Raw genomic sequence first — 18918 nt, 5'->3', positions numbered from 1 at the left:
AACGCAACGACCACAAAAACAAATTTTTCATTTTCAACCCCCAACCTGGTCCATTTAGCGCCAGTCTCCCGCTTCCTGGCCACAGGACTACCAGGAACCATGCTAATTCAGTTAAAACAATAGATGACGTCACATAATGAGAAGCAAATATGTCTGGATTTATCAAAATGAGGTCAAAATTTGGCATGGTTATGTTGTGGTTTAAGTTTATCCTTGATTTAAATTTTTTAAAAACCAGTTTGATTTTTAATTTTCATTGTCTTACATTCATTATCATAATGTGAAACAAAGGGAAAAACAAAACAAAAAAAAATTTAAACCAAAGACAAAGTTAAACCGTACCACAACAGTTATATTCTGCTTTTCCTGAGTTAAAAGTTCTTCTGCTATTAAGCAGGAGAGGGAAGAAATCCGGTTAGCACTAGCTAACTATCCAAGTGACTACTTTGGTTATCTAAGCAGCTATCTATTGTCAGTCACAGCTTGCTACACCATGAAATTCTACACTGATTGGACAAAGAGACAAGTCGAAAGGTCAAATTTGGCTCCTCTGCACCCTGTGCCTGCCCCCAGCATAAAGCCTCAAACTACCATACATAGTCACTCTAATTGAATCTTACAAATCAGAGATTCAATATTTTTTTATGAAAGCTTTCATGTACGCATTAATATTTTCATGGTTTTCTAAAAGAAGACAATTTTTTTGTGATCGTGTGCCGGATGCATCTTGATAACGGATTAGACACTCTTCCGAGCCGAGCCATATGAAACCACAGGGTCATATGCACAAAACCATCAAATTATTTTACCGAGCTCAAGTTATCTCCCATTGTTTATCCTCAGACAGTAAATAGTAACTAAAAAAGCAAATCCTTCTACGTACGTGCGTCGCGTGAGGTGTAAAGTCTAAAGTCTGAAGTCTGAAGTCAAAGAGGTCTCAATGAGTCTCAAGAAAAATTTGTCACATCAGTAGTGCTCAATCAGAATCGAATGAGTACAGTAATTCATTTTCATCTTTTGAGAGAAGGCGTTCAGTTATCCTGAAGCCCCCTTGTTTAATAAAATTTATGTTACTGCACTGAACCCCATTTCCAATTTTATTTGCTGACCTTGGTTATCAATGATGGCTACTTTGTTGTATTTTGCATTTAGCTTTCCTCGGTTCCTCAAAACAAAGGCTGGGTACGAGAATTGTCATTGGTTAAAATCTTCGGCATGACGCTGCAAACATTCATCAGTATAAGAGCGTGAGTCACAAACTCCAGCACACTCGTCGCTGACTGACTCCAAAGAAATGAATTTCTTTCTGTTTATTGCTCTCTTTGGAACTTTGGCGCAAGCTTGGCGATGGCCTTGGGAAAGGCCAGACTGTAAGTTGCTTTCAATATAATGCATTAACTGTCTTAACTAGCTCCCTGGTTCATGGGATGATAGGGCATTTGGCACGAAATGGTTAGAAATGCGTACGTGATGGTATGTAAGATTAGAGGATTTTTTCAGCTAGATAGCGATCGTTCGATCGATCAAACCATACATCGCCTTTTTACGGCAAAACAGGTCTGTAATATTGATTGAACTAAAGGCTGTCGAAGGAGACTTTTTTACAACAATTGCGTGTATCCGAGGGAAAAAGATAGAAAATACCACATTACACGACCATGAAAAAGGCCCGGGGGGGGGTACCTAAAAAGGTTTTGTACGGGGAGGCTCCGCCCCGAGCTCTCACCCCTTACCCTTTTATATACCATTTTGCCAGAAATTGTACCCCTTTCGTATACCTTTTAATGAAAAAAGGCACCCCTTTTATATACCTTAAAGTCATGATATAGACTTAAAACATGAAGTTTTCTTGTTATTTTCAAGTAGCGCTTAATACTGAATAATACAGCCATATATTGCATCTGTTCGAAATAAAGGCCCGTTCAAAATCCGAAATGACAGATTTCCGTACCCTTTCGTATGGTACCTAAACTTTTGAAATCCCTACCCTTTTATATACCTGAAGCCTGAAAAAGGTACCCCTTTCGGGCGGAGCCTCCCCGTATAGGCCATTATAGGGAGTACCCCCCCCCCCTCCCCGGGGAAAAAAGGCTTAGTCTGGCCACCAACCAAGGAGACAAAACATAAAAGCTAGCTAAAGCTTCTACAGCAAAACAAAGGAAATATCAAATAGTGGTATTTGGATACACTTATTCTTAATCAAAACATCAAAATCATTTCTCCAATTTTTATACGTTTCTACATTTTGCAACATGTCAAAAAGCCAGATTTGGTCAGATTTTGCGCGGTTGTTATTTCGATTATGGAGTCACTGCACTGGAAAGTGAACGGAAATCATCGGATGCTACTTGACAGTCTTGACACTGTCCGACTAATGAGATGCACGACGTCGTTAAGTTACAATACAGCAAAAGCAAATATTAAAGAAGTGGAAGTTGGCTGAGATCTGTTAAAATTAACTGATAGATAATAGAAATAGCTCGAATGTTTCCTGTTATCTGAGAAATGACCTAAGTTTAAACGAATAACTGAGAATACAGAACCAACATGCAGATTTTCTGGAAAGAGCAGTGTTTTAAATAAAGAGTTAAAAAATGGGTTCCGTGACAGATGATGGGTGAAGCTTTAGAATAAATAAAAGGTTCAGCTGGTACAGGGGTTTAAAGAAACGTAAGACTCTTTTGTTGACAGACAGGAAAATAAGTATTGAGAAGCCAACTTTCCTTGTGCTCATCTCGTGATCATCCATGGCTGTCCCGCGGGTCAGCCCACGCGAATCGGCCAGTCTTTTTAGTTCTTGTCACTGTTGTTCGTTTTGTCTCTCATTAATAAATGCCGCTTTAGCTTTAGAATATATAGCTCCCACGGATCAATTAAGGTTTCTGGGAAACTGCTCACCTACCCCTCCCCAAACCTAACATTAACCCTTACTTATCGCTTTGGACAAAATGTTAGGTTTGGGGAGGGGGTAGGTGAGCAGTTTCCCAGAAACCTAAATTGATTCGCTCCCACGGTAGTCATGATTCATCATCCATGACTCGTCGAAATTTAAGTTACGGTAATTTTCGGCTATGAAGTGTGTTGTTCGTCCTGTTCGTACGTCATTATTACGTGATTATTAGCCCCGTTGGCCTGTCGTGAAGTATAACATGGAGGTCGTTCAAAGTTCTTGAGGTCGATAGACCCAAAAATGTCCACAGTTGTCAAACCTTCGAGCTGTGTGCCGGGTAGTAGTCGAAGTAGCCGTGAATGTGGTAGAAGTATAAAAGCAGTATAAGAATGAAAAGCGTCGAGTTCTTACGAGAGACTCCTTGGCACCTCCTTATTTTCCTGTTGTTTTTTTTTTCGATATGGTATTTCTTTGATTTACCGCTTTTTTAAAAGCTTCTTATTAAGTAAACTTCTTAACCTCAAGAATTGTTCTCATTTGTCCAATCACTATTTATTTTGGAAAATAATTTTTATTACACTTTCTTATACAGTATTATACAAATCTGAAAGATTGTAGATTATGAAACGAAAGTCGATATCTTTATAATTGATCATGTTTGATATCTTGTTTTTTCAGCGCCGGAGTGGAAACAACTCTCAGGTAAATAACTAGTACCACAAAGGGAATTTATCAAATAAAAGATAAAATGTTAACGACCTCGACCCCAAAAATTGTTTATATTTAATATTTCTTTGGTTCAATTCAATAAGCAACGTTTACTGTTTCATTCAAAAAATTTACTTACAACGTGGCCATTTTCAACAGCCGAAAAAGAAGATCGTAGATCGTAAAGGACTTACAATTCTATGATTGTCGAATCAAAAAATAGAGCAAGCGTCACGTGAGCGTGTGGCCATAGCAGAATCCTTTGCGCTGATAGGAATTTCTTTGACCTGAGGACCGCGGGTATCGGGCACTCAAGCATTTTCTTCTTGAGTCAATTTTTGGTGTAATGAAGTTAGCTAACCATGGACGTCTTTGGATTTCTTGATAGTGACGTGGAGTGAATTCAACAAACTACCAATGGATGTGAACAGCTCCAAGGCTGAAGGCTGGACATTGAACAAGACATGCGACGGTAAGAAATGATTTTCAGGCTGTCATTCACGCGTTAAGGTTAGAAACAAGCTGCAATCGGGTACAAAGGCAGCCGTGTTTAATTTAATGACGCCCAGCTACTCTAAATAACCATAATGCATAATGCGCAGTTTTATTAATTTTGAGTACTTTGCCTCTCTCCTCCGCAGCGGCCTCTTTCGTGGGGGAAGGCGAAAAAACATGGGGGGAGGATGGCGAAAACACGAAAAATGAAAAATAGGGGGAACGCGGGGGACGACGGGAAGGGCGAATCGCTCCTTTACTTTCCCCTTCCCAGTGTGCCCCGCGCGCTTTGGTTTTGATTCTCTCCAGGCTCCGCGCGCTTACTTTTCACCTCTCCCCGTTCCTCTCCCAATTTCCCAGCCCGTACGAAACACGAAAGAGACCTATGCGGAGGAGAGAGGTACTTTGCAGTAATTTTGGGTGGTTTTTTGGCATTTTGGAAAAATTTCGAAATCCAAGATGGTGGATCCAATATGGCGGCTGTTTCGACATCATGATGTAATTGTCACGTGATGTTACGTCATCGTCCCACGTGATGTATACCAAAAGAAAGATGTTTGGACATACTAAATATCCTATAAGTTTCATTGTGATTGTTTAAATATTCTGGAAGTTACATGGGGGGGGGGGGGGGGGAAGTCCAACAAAAGCCCGGTCTGAATAGGGTTAAGTTGGAAGAGAACACACGGGTTAACTATTAATGCCATAAGTTCATAATGCACCAGAAAGAAAGACGAAATCACAAAACTTTGTAGCCGTTTTCATTTGAGTATGATAAAGCCAAAGCGAAAACCAAAACAATCAAACACGAGGTAAATACATGAAGCCGGCGCGAAGCGCGCGAAAACGTGTGCCATGATTGGCTATGGCTTTATTGGTTGAGAAAGTGGCGCGAATTTTTTGAATACTTGTTCAAGCATATGACTTAAAGCGGCTAATGTTTATGTATTTTTTTTCTTATTGCAGCTTCTAATTATTTTGCGGGGAATCGTTATGTGCTTGAAGGAGACACTGCTGTGATGCTTCTGTTTGACTCCAACGGCAAAATAGCGGGAATTCAAAATGGGGTGAGATACAACTCTAGTTCTTTTTATTTTGCTGTCTAGCGAAAGTAAATTGTCGTCACAGTAGTCTTTCGGTGTAAGAAATATATACTCAGCTGATGTTAAGGTGGCTCCGTAGGGTTTTGAGATATTACGGCGCGCGCACAAGTGATACCCATCAAGAGATCATTTTCGCGTTATTTTTTAAACTAGCTTAATAAAAGCTGATGAAATATTAAAAACAAGGACTAAAATATGTTGTGCATTATTCTTTTTTAAAATAACAGCCTTTGCTTTTGAGCTACATCTTCCTAAAAAGTCCTATTTTTTGGTGTTTTTGTGGCTTTGATCTTAATTTTCTTTAATTTTCTTCGGTGAAAAGTTTTGAAAATCTCCCAACTAATTGAATCTGATGAGAAGTAACTTTTAAAAACAAAAAAAGTGGGGGTTGTCCAGGTCGTTTTTTCGTTTTTGGTTATTTTGTGTTTTTTTGACCAAGCAAAAAAACTGGCTTACAAATTTTTTAAAAAAAACGGCAAAATGGGCAGTTAAAAAGGTATCACATCTCTGCCAAATTTTAAGGATTTTCACCGAAGGAAACTCTAGTAAATCCCAGGCGAAATTTTCTATTTTCGCCCCGAAATAATTACGTCATCAGAATAGAAATTGTCCAAGATCGCTATTTGAGCATGCGCGAACTTTCGAACCATACGGGTTGATGTGTAAAGACGAGCGTTTCCCGTTGTTGTCGGTTTTTGTGCGAATATCTGTTAACTCCAAGGTTAGTTAGAGACATACCCTAATCCTTTATGTAGCAGAATCTCTGAAATTCTGCTCAAAGTATCCCACAATCGCGGAGACTATTTTTTATTTTGTCTTTTGCTTTCGATCGTACGAACTTCGCAAAAGCGGCCAGAAGCATCGCGGATGTTGTAAAAACCTTTTTAGGGTGTTGTAAACTCTTTAATCTGCTCAACACAGGAAAGTACAGGTGTTATTTCATTGGCAGGAAGCAAGTCTCGCGTTTTCTCGCCGAAAATTTCACGCTCGCGTGAAGCCGCCATGTTTGTTTTGATTTGCCGGCATTTCAAGCTCGCCCTTTCGTACCCAGTCTTCGCGCGGTCAAGAAACCCTATGGAGCCACCTTAAGACGGCGTTCAATTCAAAATAGAAAATTCGTCGATGTGGCCCACGTTCTCGCATATCATATATTGAATTTGGTCATTTCGCGTTGTTGCTTTGCAGAAGATGGCTAAGAAATGTACCAATATTTATACCGCACGAACAGAGCTTTTGCAATTCCTCTTAAAATCTTTTGTTTAGCACTACCGCTGTAATAACTTCCTTCCTTATAATATTGTTTTCCACTGTCTTTGCCAATAATACCGTTTTTAGTCAGAATTAAAAAAATCTATATTAATTTAATTTTAGCTCCCAAAATCAGCGCCAGGGGTAGGGACTCTCAGGGCGCCGTGGGTCTCAGAAGGCGACATGTACGTCATCACTGCTTACTTCACCGATCCTCAAAACATCTGTGGAGGATCCAGGCCCTCCTCGGACTACATAGGGGACCAACTCCTTATGCAGACTGGAACCCAGTATACCAGCACTGTGTCGATTCCTTTCAAGCAAGAAGACTTGGCGGGAACCAAATGGGTGCGCGGAGGATGCTTTCCTAGCATGGGTAAGTGGTAAGAACAGGAAACTAACACATACCAAAGATCAATTTGTATTTTTTTTCTCGGTATTTCACGATCTGTATTCTGTGTAGTGAGAATTTGTAAAGAAATACAGTCGAACCTCTTCTTACGGACAGTTCGCTTTGTTTGAAAAAAAAAAAAAACCAAACCTCATATATACACACTTTACCTCTGTAATACGGACATCTCCATAATACTGACGCTCTTACATGTAACTCTGGTATCCGTATCACAGAGGTTCAAGTAAAAAAGGTAAAAAGGTAAAGCAACTTTATTTATACACGGTTTGTGTTTAAAGCTAGAAGCTTGTGGGGCCGTGTATATGAAACAAATACTGAACAAATATAATATATTAAATAAACATAACATGATTAAAAATCCCAACTGGTAGGAGGCAGACCAGTTGGCTATTTACAGGCATGACCGAGGATTTGAACTCGGGACGACCGAGAACAAATCCAGATAGTGGTCAGAACGGGACTTGAACCCAGAACCTCCGGATTTCAAGTCCGACGCTCTAACCACTCGGCCACGCTGCCACGTGTATACACCTCTACCTTTGCAATACGGACATCTCCATAATTTGGACTCTCAAGCCTGTCCCTTTGGTGTCTGCTTTTAAGAGGTTTAAATGTAAACCATTTCCGAGTTACCTGTTAAATTCAAAACGAAGCCCGATGTATAAAAGAAAATCAATAAGCTGTGAAATTTTGAATCATATCTGTGGAAATATAGAAAGCATTAGCTGAAAAATTGACATAAACCTTTTTTTAAAAAAAAAAAACATCACAAGTACAGACGTATGCAAATTACAAATTCCGTGCGTTTTGGCCATACCCTTTTACCTTAAGGTATCTCTTTGGTTTATTGAGTGATTTTTAATAACGCTTATTAAGGGTGGATTTATCTGGCTCGATAACAATAAAAAATTCCAACGGGCAAATGCGACGGCTATACGCGTATGTTACAAGCAAATACACCCTAAGCCATTGGCGAGAGCACACAATAACTGCTTGTATCAACCTGATGAAATTCTCTGTTATTTGTCTAGCACATAAACTTCCTTTCTTAATCACATGTTAAACACGTTTATATTCTGCTCCTTCACTAGGTCGTCATTACTGGTACAACATCTCACCAGATATGAACTGTGATGACTATTTCCCGATGTTTCTGCTGTACAACAGGGATCGTCTGACGGGATTTGGTTGGGTCGCTCAAGGCTATGCTAACAGTACAAGATATGAGCACCCTGACGCTAAGTATCTGGGGGTAAGTGATACACGCAGACCAGTCTGTCTATATCCTATATGTGCGCAGTGCACGTGAAATGTTGTGCGTGAAATTTGAATTTAGTTCCTTGAGTACTTGTTACCAAGACTGATTACTCTATAAGCTGGTTTACACGAGGAATGCAAAGTGAACGCAAATGCAAAGAAAAACACATGTACACTTGCTCAACGCAAGCGCAAAAGTAATAAAAAACTGTGAGATGAAATAAGCAACAATAAACGTATCTTAACGGGATGGCGCTAATCCCTGATAGGGCTCAGTAGTACGTTTTTTCCATTTAGACTTTATCTTTTAATCATTTGCTATTTTTATATTTCTATTTTCCAGCTTGGTTTCTTCCTGGAAGGCACAAAACCCAAATGTCTCCCTGACATCCCGAGCTTAACCACTCAGCACATCTACCTTGACAAGCGGCCATATCTCAACTTTTGCGTAATCTGAATAAACCTTCGGGCAGACGAACATGCACCTTTAGAATGTGGGAATATTTTAAAAGAGAGATTTTCCTTATGGTAGTTTTTTCTGCTTACTTTTAATCTGTGTTAATTTTTGTAGCTTGGGTAATAACATAAAGCAAACAGTAATTACGTAATAACTGCTCTGTACTGAATATTTAGTTTCGCTGTTTGATGCTTAATGTTTCGGTTTTAATTTCCATTTCCGAATTGATCGACATTCAAATTCAACCAACAATGTCAATGCACTGTCAAACAACAAGGTGCGGAGAATAAGAAAATCATCAACTAAGGCCTACTCTGGGACCCAAACTCGCCCAAACTCGCCCAAAATCGCCTAAAGTCGCTCTAAGTATAGCTAATTTCTGTAGCAATGCTTTATGGTGTACCATGATGATTCCCATGTACATGTATACCACAACTGTACTTAGGTCGGTCACCTAAAATTGCCTAAAGTCGCTTAAAATCTCCCAAAATCGCCCGTAATTTTGGAAAAAAATAAGCTAAAATCGCCTAAAGTCGCCTTAATTCGCCCAAAGTTACGGCGACTTTGGGTCCCAGAGTAGGCCTTCAACTAGCTAGGGAGTTATTCACGTTCTCATTACTGACATGAATGAAAATGTACGGGAAACGGTAGGGAGAATTGCTATTTTAAACTGATGGGGTATAAAGGGGTTAGTAAAACGCACATTGAGCTCTAATATAATAATTCGATAACCAGAAGATTGTAGAATCACAGTGCACACGCTAGTGTGTCCTTGATTGACATTTTATTATCAGCCATTGTAGTTATTATAAGCGTTTTATGTTTTGTCTGCAATAAAAAGTCACGTCCTGATTATTGTTTTGCTTACTTTTGTTTACCCTAGCCCAGTGTGAGAAACAACTAGTTCTTTTTCGACTAAAATATATAAAATTTTAAATACAAACAGACAAACAAACATTCCCGGATAGCCTGCGAACAGGCTCTCGAGTGGGGCAGGGCGATAAAAAGAAATACGCGAGCAAAGCCAGCCCAGCGGAGCCTGAGGGGGAGAACGGGGCGCGGGAGCCTGTGGACAGTCCCCTCAGGCCTCGCTTCGCTCGCGTATTTCGTTTATTCGCCCTGCCGCACTCGGAAGCCTGTTCGCAGGCTATTTTTGCGCAGCACTTAACAGAAATTATTTTGTAATTATTTACATGAAAAAATAATATAGAGTACTTCTCGCTACTTTGCAGCTCCTCGGGCAAACAAACGCTACCATGACTAGAGGCTCGTGTTACAGTATTTGTTCTTTTGAATACAGGGTGCAAATTTTAACTCTATGAGGCTACTTTAACCCGCGCAACTTAATAATGTCCTCGAAGTTCGATGATGAATGAATCGTCCTTCTAGCAAATGTTCAGAAACGGATTGGAGTCCAAGTAGACGTGCATGAGAGACAGGTGGTCAGCGGTCCAAAAACATGGCGGCACGGTTCCGTTCTTAAACAGATACTGGAGAAAGAACACGAAATTAAACAGAAGTAGGAACAAATAACAACATCGATAAACTTGCAATTGTTTTATTCAGTAGTCTTCAGGAGAAACATCATCTAGCCTTGTTATGATGTTCAGAGTAAAGCAAGGTGAAATCGAATATTTGTTATTTACTATTTTGCGGTTTAATACCACAGTTTCTGTTAAAAATTCACTCCTATGTATTTATGGCATATACACCTGATTGAAGAATTGGTAAACATGAATGATGCGAATCAAATGTTTACTGGGAAATCGGAAAAAAATAATCGTCTTTTTGACATAATAATAGGATAATAAGACAGGTTGTATAAATCATGATCTTAAGGCCCTCAAAGAAAGAAAATATCTTGATAATCAATAAGAAATGCCATAAAATTCCGGTTATAAGCCCCTCCGCTTAAAACCCCTCTGGTTATAGGCCCATCTAACTGGAAACAGAAAAATACGTCTGGTTTTATGCTGGATGACAGTACTAAACAGGGCTACATGTTGCTTTATTATGACTTTTTAACTTAAAATCGTATTTCGATCAACACTGCTGTGGCTTGTTTCGAAACCTTTTTTTTTTTCATTCCGCTTATAAGCCCTCCCAGATATAAGCCCCTCCGTTTATAAGACCACTCAAAACCTGTTACGAAGTTATATAAACCTAGGGCTTATAACCGGAATTTTACGGTATAACTGAGCTTACCAAGGGATGGGCCACGTAGTTCATTGGTTACGCTTTTTTCACGGTCAACGTTTCTTCGATTAGGTGTATATGTTTAAAAATTACTTTGATATTGAAATAATTTCACACAAATGTGTATAAGTACGTATTCGAATCCCACTTTATCCCATGTCTCAAAAGACGAAGCCAACCAGAAAGCAGGAACGTCGTTGTTGTTTGGTAGTATTCCAAGTGTTGCATACAACGACGTGAAAGCTTCAAGTTTTCCCGCCAAAAATTCGACAATAGAATTAGCTGCATTTTCTTTCTACACAATTAAAAAAACTGAGACAAAAGTAAATATCAATGGAGTCAAACATACCGGGTAGGACACATTTGTTGGATGTACAAAGCGTGGACTATCGAGTTTGTGCGGAAGAACCCAGCCAAAGCCGTTCAGCACTCCATTCGTGTACATGAGAAAAACAGGAAACAACGAGCTGCAGTCAGTCACGTTAAGCAGGTCATACCAGTACAACTTTCCTAATAACACAAGAAAAAAGGAGTATTTTCAGCTATGTTCACCATAAATTCATCATCGCGTGTGAAACGATCAGTTTTCTCCTTATGTCGTTATGCTTATGTCATTGTTTTCCTGCTATGTTGTTCTGTTGTGTTGTTGAAACTGTGAAGTAAACTTTCAATGTAAACGTGAGGTGTTTTATGCATTTTTCGTGACGTTGTCGGTATGTTGTTAGGTCGCTTGTGTGAGCTAGGCTAAACTTGAAAACATAATACATTAACTTGAGACTTTCTATGGTTCTTTCATGTTCAAGATTATTTCTCAAACTCGTTAATAATTCAAGTTAAAAAAAGAAAGTCATAACCGTGAAGGAGGTTTGGATACCCGGTCTTAATTAGTATATATATTTACGATTTTATTTCTCTGTTTACTCCTTACTTTTTGTTTCATTTGAGACGATATATTAAACACTCGAGACAATGTTCGTCAAAAAAACTTCCCTGCGCGTCGTATTTTCAACTCTCTTCTCGGTGCTTAGATATCCCGATGAAACACTGTCTCCATGTGTTTGCTTTATTTCTTCCAACCTCGTTACGGGCTATTCCAGATAGAGTTAAAGCTTTTTTATAGAGTGAAAAATGTATATTTGCGATAGCCAAAAAGCAATAATATTTTATAACTGAGGTGCAGTACATTAGTAACTTACCCATGGACCAGAAGCACTCTCCCTCAGTCCACGCGGTTTCAAACAGGCCGTCTTCCAACAAAGGGACCTGGACAAATCCATAGTTCTTTGATACGTTTTGGATCAAGAGTCTGTCGCCGATAGATCTGGCTTGCGAATGTTTTTTGGAACAAATGAGACTTGGATCTTTAAAATAAGCAGTTATGACATAAGAGTCGTCTTCCTCTCTCCACGGCAATGCCTTGGGTGGAAAAGCTGATTTGGAAATCTTTAGATTGTAAATGTGACAAAAAGAAAATATAGATAAGAACTTCTGGTTAAAAAGAGTTCTAGGAGAATAACAATCCGCGAAAAGTACCCGATGATACAATCGATGATACGTCTATTGGGTGCCTTTTGTTTATAGGAAATTATAAGTCCAACAGTGTGACTGGAAAACTGAACATTTCTTTTGCTGCGTCGAGCATGACACATTGAATGACTCAATCCAAAGTGCAGAGTACAAAAAATATGATTTTACTGGACCTTGTATTTTCCAGGTTTTTAACTCATTATGAAATAACTCGGGTTACCTTCTATGCTTGCAGAATCAATATGGTAGAATTTGGGGGGAATTGGGCTTAATAGAATATTTTTGTAGTGCCGTCTTCACCAGTTTTGCCTTCATCTTGATCTGGCGATTTTTCTTTCCCTAGGCCTCCGACGATGGTTAGCGTTCATGTTTAACTTAAAACAATCCTTGCTAAACCTCATTAGTGAACATACTTACTCCAGTTTGAATTCCTGCTATTTTATCATTTGCATCAAACAACAGCATGAGTGTTATGTCTGCGTCACGAACGTAGCGTTTTCCGTGAAAATATGCACTGCCTTGAAGAGAAACAAACAAGGATAAGGGGGATTTGCCCCTGGCAAATAGATATGCAAGAGAAGGACTTGTCAAGGACTTTCCTGGGAAGCAGTGAATGAAGGTGTGAGTAACAACAACAACAACCATTTTATTTGGGCAAATTAAATAGAAGATAAATTACAGCATAATATAAATTAACTAGAATAGGCAAAAAAACTACTCAGAATAGAAATAAACTAAACGAGCTGAGTAGTTAAAAAAAAATTTAATTGCTTTGACAAGGTTGTACATAAAAGAAGACAAAAGTAAAATAAGACAAGTACTAAGTAATTAAGTACCATGCAGAAAAGAAAAAAAAATATAAAATGAAATAAAAATAAATAAGTACAATGTAACTAAGTATGTATAAGTGATTATTTAATTTAGAAAAGTAGGAAAAAAAGGGAACATGGGAAAAAAAAAAAGAAAAACAGTACCAGTTAATGTTTGAACTAAAATTTGTTAATATTAGTTTAATACGAGCGAAAAGAAAATTAAAATACTAAGCCAGCATTAACCATAAGTACTTAAATAACGCTTTTTCATAGTTTGCTTAAGGTGGCTCAACTGGATTTTCAAGGGGTAACACCGCTCAAGTTTGAGAATTGACTACGTCGCCATTAACAATGCTATCGAAAAACGATCACCACAGTTGTATTAGATAAAGATGAAATTTTTTTATGACCAGTGTTATATTGACATCGGAGTTGCCATAGCGACGAAATGACGTCATTACATTTTTTACTTTCGCTCGTATTGCTCGGCACCAGGAGATTTTTTCGAAAATCGCTCAAAGGAGCTTGTACCACACATAGCTGCCTCGATGTTGGCAAAGTTTGAACAAATTCTATGAGAGCGTTTTCGAAATATTTTCGGATGAAGTTTTTCGGGCCTATAAATACAGTCAAAAACATACTAACGAGAAAAAGGGGTAATATCTAAAGAAAACGACGCGCCTGTGGATTGAAATTTCATCTTATAGTAGTTTGATTCCATTTAAAATCGTGTGTGAAACAGTGGTGGGGATTGCTTTGGTCGATTGCAAGAAAAAAAGAATTTTAAGAGCCTGCGTCCAGGTGCTCTTGTTGCCATTTTTGTATATAATTTGGTCTCTGCCTACAAAAAAGACAATAAATTAAAAAACACTCGATGAATTTTTTTAAAAATTTGACAAACTTGAGGTTTGTCATCAATTGATATAGCTTGCAAGTTTCAAGCTCATTGAAAACATTTAAGGAAGTAAAATTGGGCCTCCAATGTACTGATTTTTTCTCGAAGATTTCCTGTTTACAAGCGAGTGTCCTCATTATTCACGGGTATTGTTTTCAATTGTCATATCTACGTGCACCACTCCAGCAAAAAAAAGTATTTGCATTAAACAGGACGCTCGATTGCTTTCCGAAAATTTTTCCGAAGCATGCTAATCTGCCTTGGGGTGAGAATAGCAATGACAATATATGCAGAATAATAGCTTTCGTTTTCTGGACAGAGGTCCTTGACATCAATAGCCGGACAAATGCTGTTACAATTTTTTAAGCAATATAAGCATGTTTCGGAAAATTGTTCGGAAAGCAGTCGAGCGTCCTATTTAATGCACATGAATTTTTTTGCTGAAGTCGTGCACGTGGATATGAAACTTGAAAACAATACCCGTGAATAATGAGGACACTCGCTTGTAAACACGAAATCTGCGAGAAAAAAACAGTACATTGGAGGCCCAATTTTACTGCCTTAAATGTTTTCAATGAGCTTGAAACTTGCAAGCTATATCAATTGATGACAAACCTCAAGGTTGTCAAATTTTTAAAAAAATTCATCGAGTGGTTTTAAATTTATTATCACTTTTGTAGGCATAGAACAAATTATAAACAAAAATGGCAACAAGAGCACCTGAACGCACGCTTATCAAATTCTTTTTTCTCGCAATCGACCAAAGCAATCCCCACCACTGTTTCACACACGATTTTAAATGGAATCAAACTACTATAAGATGAAATTGCAATTCACAGGCGCGTCGTTTTCTTTAGATATTACCCCATTTTCTCGTTAGTATATTTTTGACTGTATTTATAGGCCCGAAAACTTCATCCGAAAATATTTCGAAAACGCTCTCATAGAATTTGTTCAAACTTTGCCAACATCGAGGCGGCCATGTTTGGTACAAGCTCCTTTGAGAGATTTTCGAAAAAATCTCCTGATGCCGAGTAATACGAGCGAAAGTAAAAAACGCAATGACGTCATTTCGTCGCTATGGCAACTCCGACGTCAATATAACACTGGTCATAAAAAAAATTCATCTTTATCTAATACAACTGTGGTGATCGTTTTTCGATAGCATTGTTATTGGCGACGTAGTTAATTCTCAAACTTGAGCGGTGTTACCCCTTGAAAATCCAGTTGAGCCACCTTAAATGAGTGAAGAGATAGACTTTTTAGTTCTTCATCCAAGTTATTCCAGATGGAGGGACCAGAAAAGTGTAAATTAAATTTGCCATAATTAGTTCTAACACGATTGATATAGTAGGTTGATTTTGATGCTAGCCTAGTATTATAGCTGTGTTTAGATGATATACTTAAGAAGAAATTGTCGAAGGCTTTAGGTAGTAAGTTATGATGATACTGAAACATAAAAAGGGCAGTATGAATACTAACCAGATCCATGAATTTAATTAGGCCTAATTGTGTGAGTGAGGAGTAAAAGAGTAGGGCGAAGTGAAGGGAGGGAAGAGAGAAGTTGGGATTAGAGCCGGAGGGAAGAAGGAGGGTAGTAGTACTAAGTTAAACTATTTGCCTTATGCTACAAAACACTAACATAATATAGCAAGCACTTGGTGTTATCCTTATCCCCTATAGGCCGCTTGAGGTGTGAGCAAATCGTTAGACTTATTTTTTCAAAGAAGAAAAATAAGAGAAACCGGAAGTACACCGCGGCATTTTTTTATATATGTGGTATGCAACGTCTGTTGCTTTTGAGCTAAGTTTGTGTTGCATTTTAAGCTCACCTCGGCACTCGTCCCGTAGAATCCAACCCTTGTCTACAGCATCACTTACAGTCAGCGGAATCGCCTCCCATTTGAGCCAAGTGACTAAAAGACATTGAAGTCTAATGGTAAGAGCTATATCTGTCTCCGGCTTTGAAATGCTTATTAGTAGTATTTGGAGAAGGCACAGTAGACATAATGACGTCATCAGCTATATACCTTTTTTTGCTTGCTAGACAGGTACATATACCTTTTATTTTGTGGAATGATGTTAGTTACAACACGATAATTTTATTACTATTAATTTCCGAATTAAAAATGACATGACGTGAGACGAAATTAGAATTGGAATTGGCCCTACGCTGGCTCGGCGCTCGAAGGCAAGGCATCCTTTTTGGGAGAAATGCATTCTAACTTAACGGTCTGGCAATGTCTTACCTGATAATTCATCCCATTCAGGAGCCATAGGATCTAAAGAAAAACAGTAATAAATTGATCAATTTAAAGTATATTCTTGAAGGACATTAAAAAAATCGACAAATAAATACAATAATTAATAACTTCCTAGGGCAAAAAAGCACAATTAGAGTGATTTTACTTCAACCGTGAAATAGTTACTACTCAAATAGATACTATTAGACACTTATTCCATTGTTTTCTTTTGTTTAGTTTTCACTATTTAGCACTAATTATTTGATGTTGTTTCACGGGTTAAATAAAATCACTCTACTGATGTCCCTGTTATTAATGGCAAGATAAAACATCCTGGTGAATCTTAGCCATCATTCGCTTTTCAACACAGACGATTTAGCCACAGGTAGTGTAACAATGCTCCCTCCATCCACCTCAAATAGAATTATATCACCAATCAAATTAAACCCTGTGAGACTAAGTTAGTACGGCTCACCAGTGGCTAGACCTAACACTGTCTCCAGTAACGTGCCCTCACAACGCAGAAAAAATGCTGTTACGGCCCTTGCTGTCATCGAAGCTTCTCGAGTAATCCATACTAGTTAACGTAACATTCCAATAGTAGTTTTTCCCAGTATGTACCACCAATTTACTGTTGTTAAACTCATTTTAGATCTCTCCAGCAATTTCTGGGGGACAAGTTCCCTTCCTAATAGATCAGACAGTCTATAAATGTTCCAGCGGGATTAGACTTGCTCTTAATATAAATAAGTATCTCTCAAGTTTGATCAAAAATTTTTTATCAGTGTCAGTGATTAACAAACTTGTAGAACTTATTTTAAATACTATAGGCTATCTGACAATATCAATACAGCAATGTAATTCTTCGGTTGTACTGTTCTATTCTTTTTTTTTTTTTTACTTTACTGTTCTACTACATTTGGTCGCCTTACAAAACTAACACAATTGAAATAACCCCAAAAAGGGACTGGTTGTTTGTTTATCTATGAATAACTAAACGGCAAGCCCCTGCCAGTATTGCTAACATTGTTCTTGCCTAGTATTAAAAATTGTATCTTTTCGCTAAGCTCGGGTTGGGAAGAGTTTGCTATATTGTTGCAAATTTATGTCGAATTAGTCAGTGTGTTACGTGAGCTGTGTTTTAAAATCGGTTTATCAAAATGACCTAACATATGATCACCTGAATGAAATAAGTTCAATGTGAGCGTTTTTAAAGTCATTGATTTGACAGTATGGAACTGTTTTGATGTTTAAATCTCCGCCAACGGAAAAAGTTCCCATTTAAAAGGCATGTGTTTTTTCGACAAAAGTGTTTTGTTGTGCACAAGTTACAATAACAAGCTTAAGTTTGTTTACACCACACTAATATGGATCACTTGTTTGTTTTGCCCATTTTAAAAAAGAAATAAAAGTAGGCCAAACTACAGCATCGTAACACAATTTACACAGTGCTTACTAAAAAAGCAGCAATATTTCTTACATTTTCTTCATTTAATACAGTTAGTTCACGATTGTCGGCTATCTGCTTTACGGACAAAAACAGAACAACACAGGCATAAAACTCCCAACGATTACTATTACCTGCGTTTCTTGATCTGTGCCAATATCTTCGCCCAGACGCCACCGTAAGACAAACGAAAAGAGCCGCCCAATACCGCATTTTTACAGTGAAGGTAGTTTTAGCACCAACTTAACTTAACGACGCACTTAAACGCTAATATGCTATGAGAACAATTTGCAACTCGTTTAAATGCTCATCTACAGGAGTTAAGTAAACAGACGTCCCGTGGCATTGTTCAATAGAAGGCAATGAATGAAATATGAAATGAGGAACTCATTGCTCCGTGGGACAGGAAACTCAAGCAGCGACCTTAGAGCTAAGAGTGGAATTTCCAAGTCTTTGAGCTGACGGGAGGTACGCAAGATGCACGTTTACAGAACTTTGACATAGTGATCACGTGTTTCTAAAAATTCCATTTAATTTGGCTTTCTTTATTTTGTTTTTGCTCAGAACGTCAATAAAATTGAATCTGGATCAAGAACGCTGTTCTTTCTTTATTAGGGGAATTTTTCCTTAACTCTCTCCTTACTTGACTTACTTGACTTGAACTGAATTTGTTATAAAATATAAGACCAATGATACGTAAGGAATTATTTTTTCTAAGTTTACAATATGTAGGTATTGTCTTACATCCGGGTCTAACATAAGGACCGGGAAGACTAAAACAATAATCAAACAATTCTCAGAAATAACTGACAGCAATGTACGGCAATCGTTTTTGAGCCTCTTTTTGTTTGTTTGGTTTATTTTTTCGCTTCTATTTCATTCTATTTTTTTTTTGTTTATTTGCTTATTTCTGGCCTTCTCAGTTTTGTTATGTAGCATTGTACAAGTAACGTAGTGTGTACGTAGTAGTAGAAGCGTCACTGGGTAATTGTAACTTTAGTCTGTTAAAAAATAAGTTATATTTTTTAAATTAAAAAAAGTACGGCAATCGCTAGGAAGAGTGACTATTTTGATTTTGGGACTTCGAAAAGGGCAAAGAGCCAAGCGTTTATCATCTGTGGGTAATTTCCTTTTAGGACACTGGACACTTTGGCGTCGGAAAGCTCAACAAAAGATGATCTTCTTATGTTTATTTTTAACAAACTAAGATACTGACTGTTAAATTCTG

At 38.0% G+C, this 18918-nt stretch overlaps 2 protein-coding genes across 3 annotated transcripts; one reads left to right on the top strand and one right to left on the bottom strand.

The window, feature by feature from the left end:
• The first annotated feature begins 1224 nt into the window (after positions 1–1224).
• On the top strand, positions 1225–9422 carry LOC144633648 (uncharacterized). 2 transcript variants are annotated; one of them, XM_078492487.1, is made up of 7 exons: positions 1225–1370; positions 3569–3592; positions 3987–4070; positions 5060–5160; positions 6568–6820; positions 7948–8108; positions 8442–9422. In XM_078492487.1, exons 1-7 carry the CDS (start codon positions 1295–1297, stop codon positions 8568–8570), a joined length of 828 nt encoding a protein of 275 aa, XP_078348613.1. In that variant the 5' UTR covers positions 1225–1294; the 3' UTR covers positions 8571–9422. The 2 variants fall into 2 exon arrangements, with proteins under 2 accessions (XP_078348613.1, XP_078348614.1); XM_078492488.1 differs by having other exon boundaries at positions 1229–1370; positions 8457–9422.
• LOC144633649 (uncharacterized) lies at positions 9310–17951 on the bottom strand. The gene is made up of 7 exons (XM_078492489.1): positions 17825–17951; positions 16250–16282; positions 15833–15916; positions 12711–12811; positions 11963–12209; positions 11116–11276; positions 9310–10060 (listed from the first exon to the last, which is right to left on the bottom strand). Exons 1-7 carry the CDS (start codon positions 17901–17903, stop codon positions 9956–9958), a joined length of 810 nt encoding a protein of 269 aa, XP_078348615.1. The 5' UTR covers positions 17904–17951; the 3' UTR covers positions 9310–9955.
• Positions 17952–18918: the final 967 nt, after the last annotated feature.

This window comes from Oculina patagonica, chromosome 12 (genome assembly GCF_052425735.1).
Source record: "Oculina patagonica isolate OP01 chromosome 12, crgOcupat, whole genome shotgun sequence".
NCBI classification, from domain to species: Eukaryota; Metazoa; Cnidaria; class Anthozoa; order Scleractinia; family Oculinidae; genus Oculina; species Oculina patagonica.
This window is presented reverse-complemented; position numbering and strand designations above follow the sequence as displayed.

Bases quoted from the DNA above. Each gene is read 5' to 3' on its own strand.
- LOC144633648 (XM_078492487.1), top strand. From the start codon at position 1,295: ATGAATTTCTTTCTGTTTATTGCTCTCTTTGGAACTTTGGCGCAAGCT. The intron at 5,161-6,567 runs GTGAGATACAAC...ATTTAATTTTAG, and splicing joins TAGCGGGAATTCAAAATGGG to CTCCCAAAATCAGCGCCAGG. The intron at 6,821-7,947 runs GTAAGTGGTAAG...CTCCTTCACTAG, and splicing joins AGGATGCTTTCCTAGCATGG to GTCGTCATTACTGGTACAAC.
- LOC144633649 (XM_078492489.1), bottom strand. From the start codon at position 17,903: ATGCGGTATTGGGCGGCTCTTTTCGTTTGTCTTACGGTGGCGTCTGGG. The intron at 12,812-15,832 runs GTGAGCTTAAAA...TTTCTCTTCAAG, and splicing joins TCTACGGGACGAGTGCCGAG to GCAGTGCATATTTTCACGGA. The intron at 12,210-12,710 runs GTAAGTATGTTC...TACAATCTAAAG, and splicing joins TAGCAGGAATTCAAACTGGA to ATTTCCAAATCAGCTTTTCC.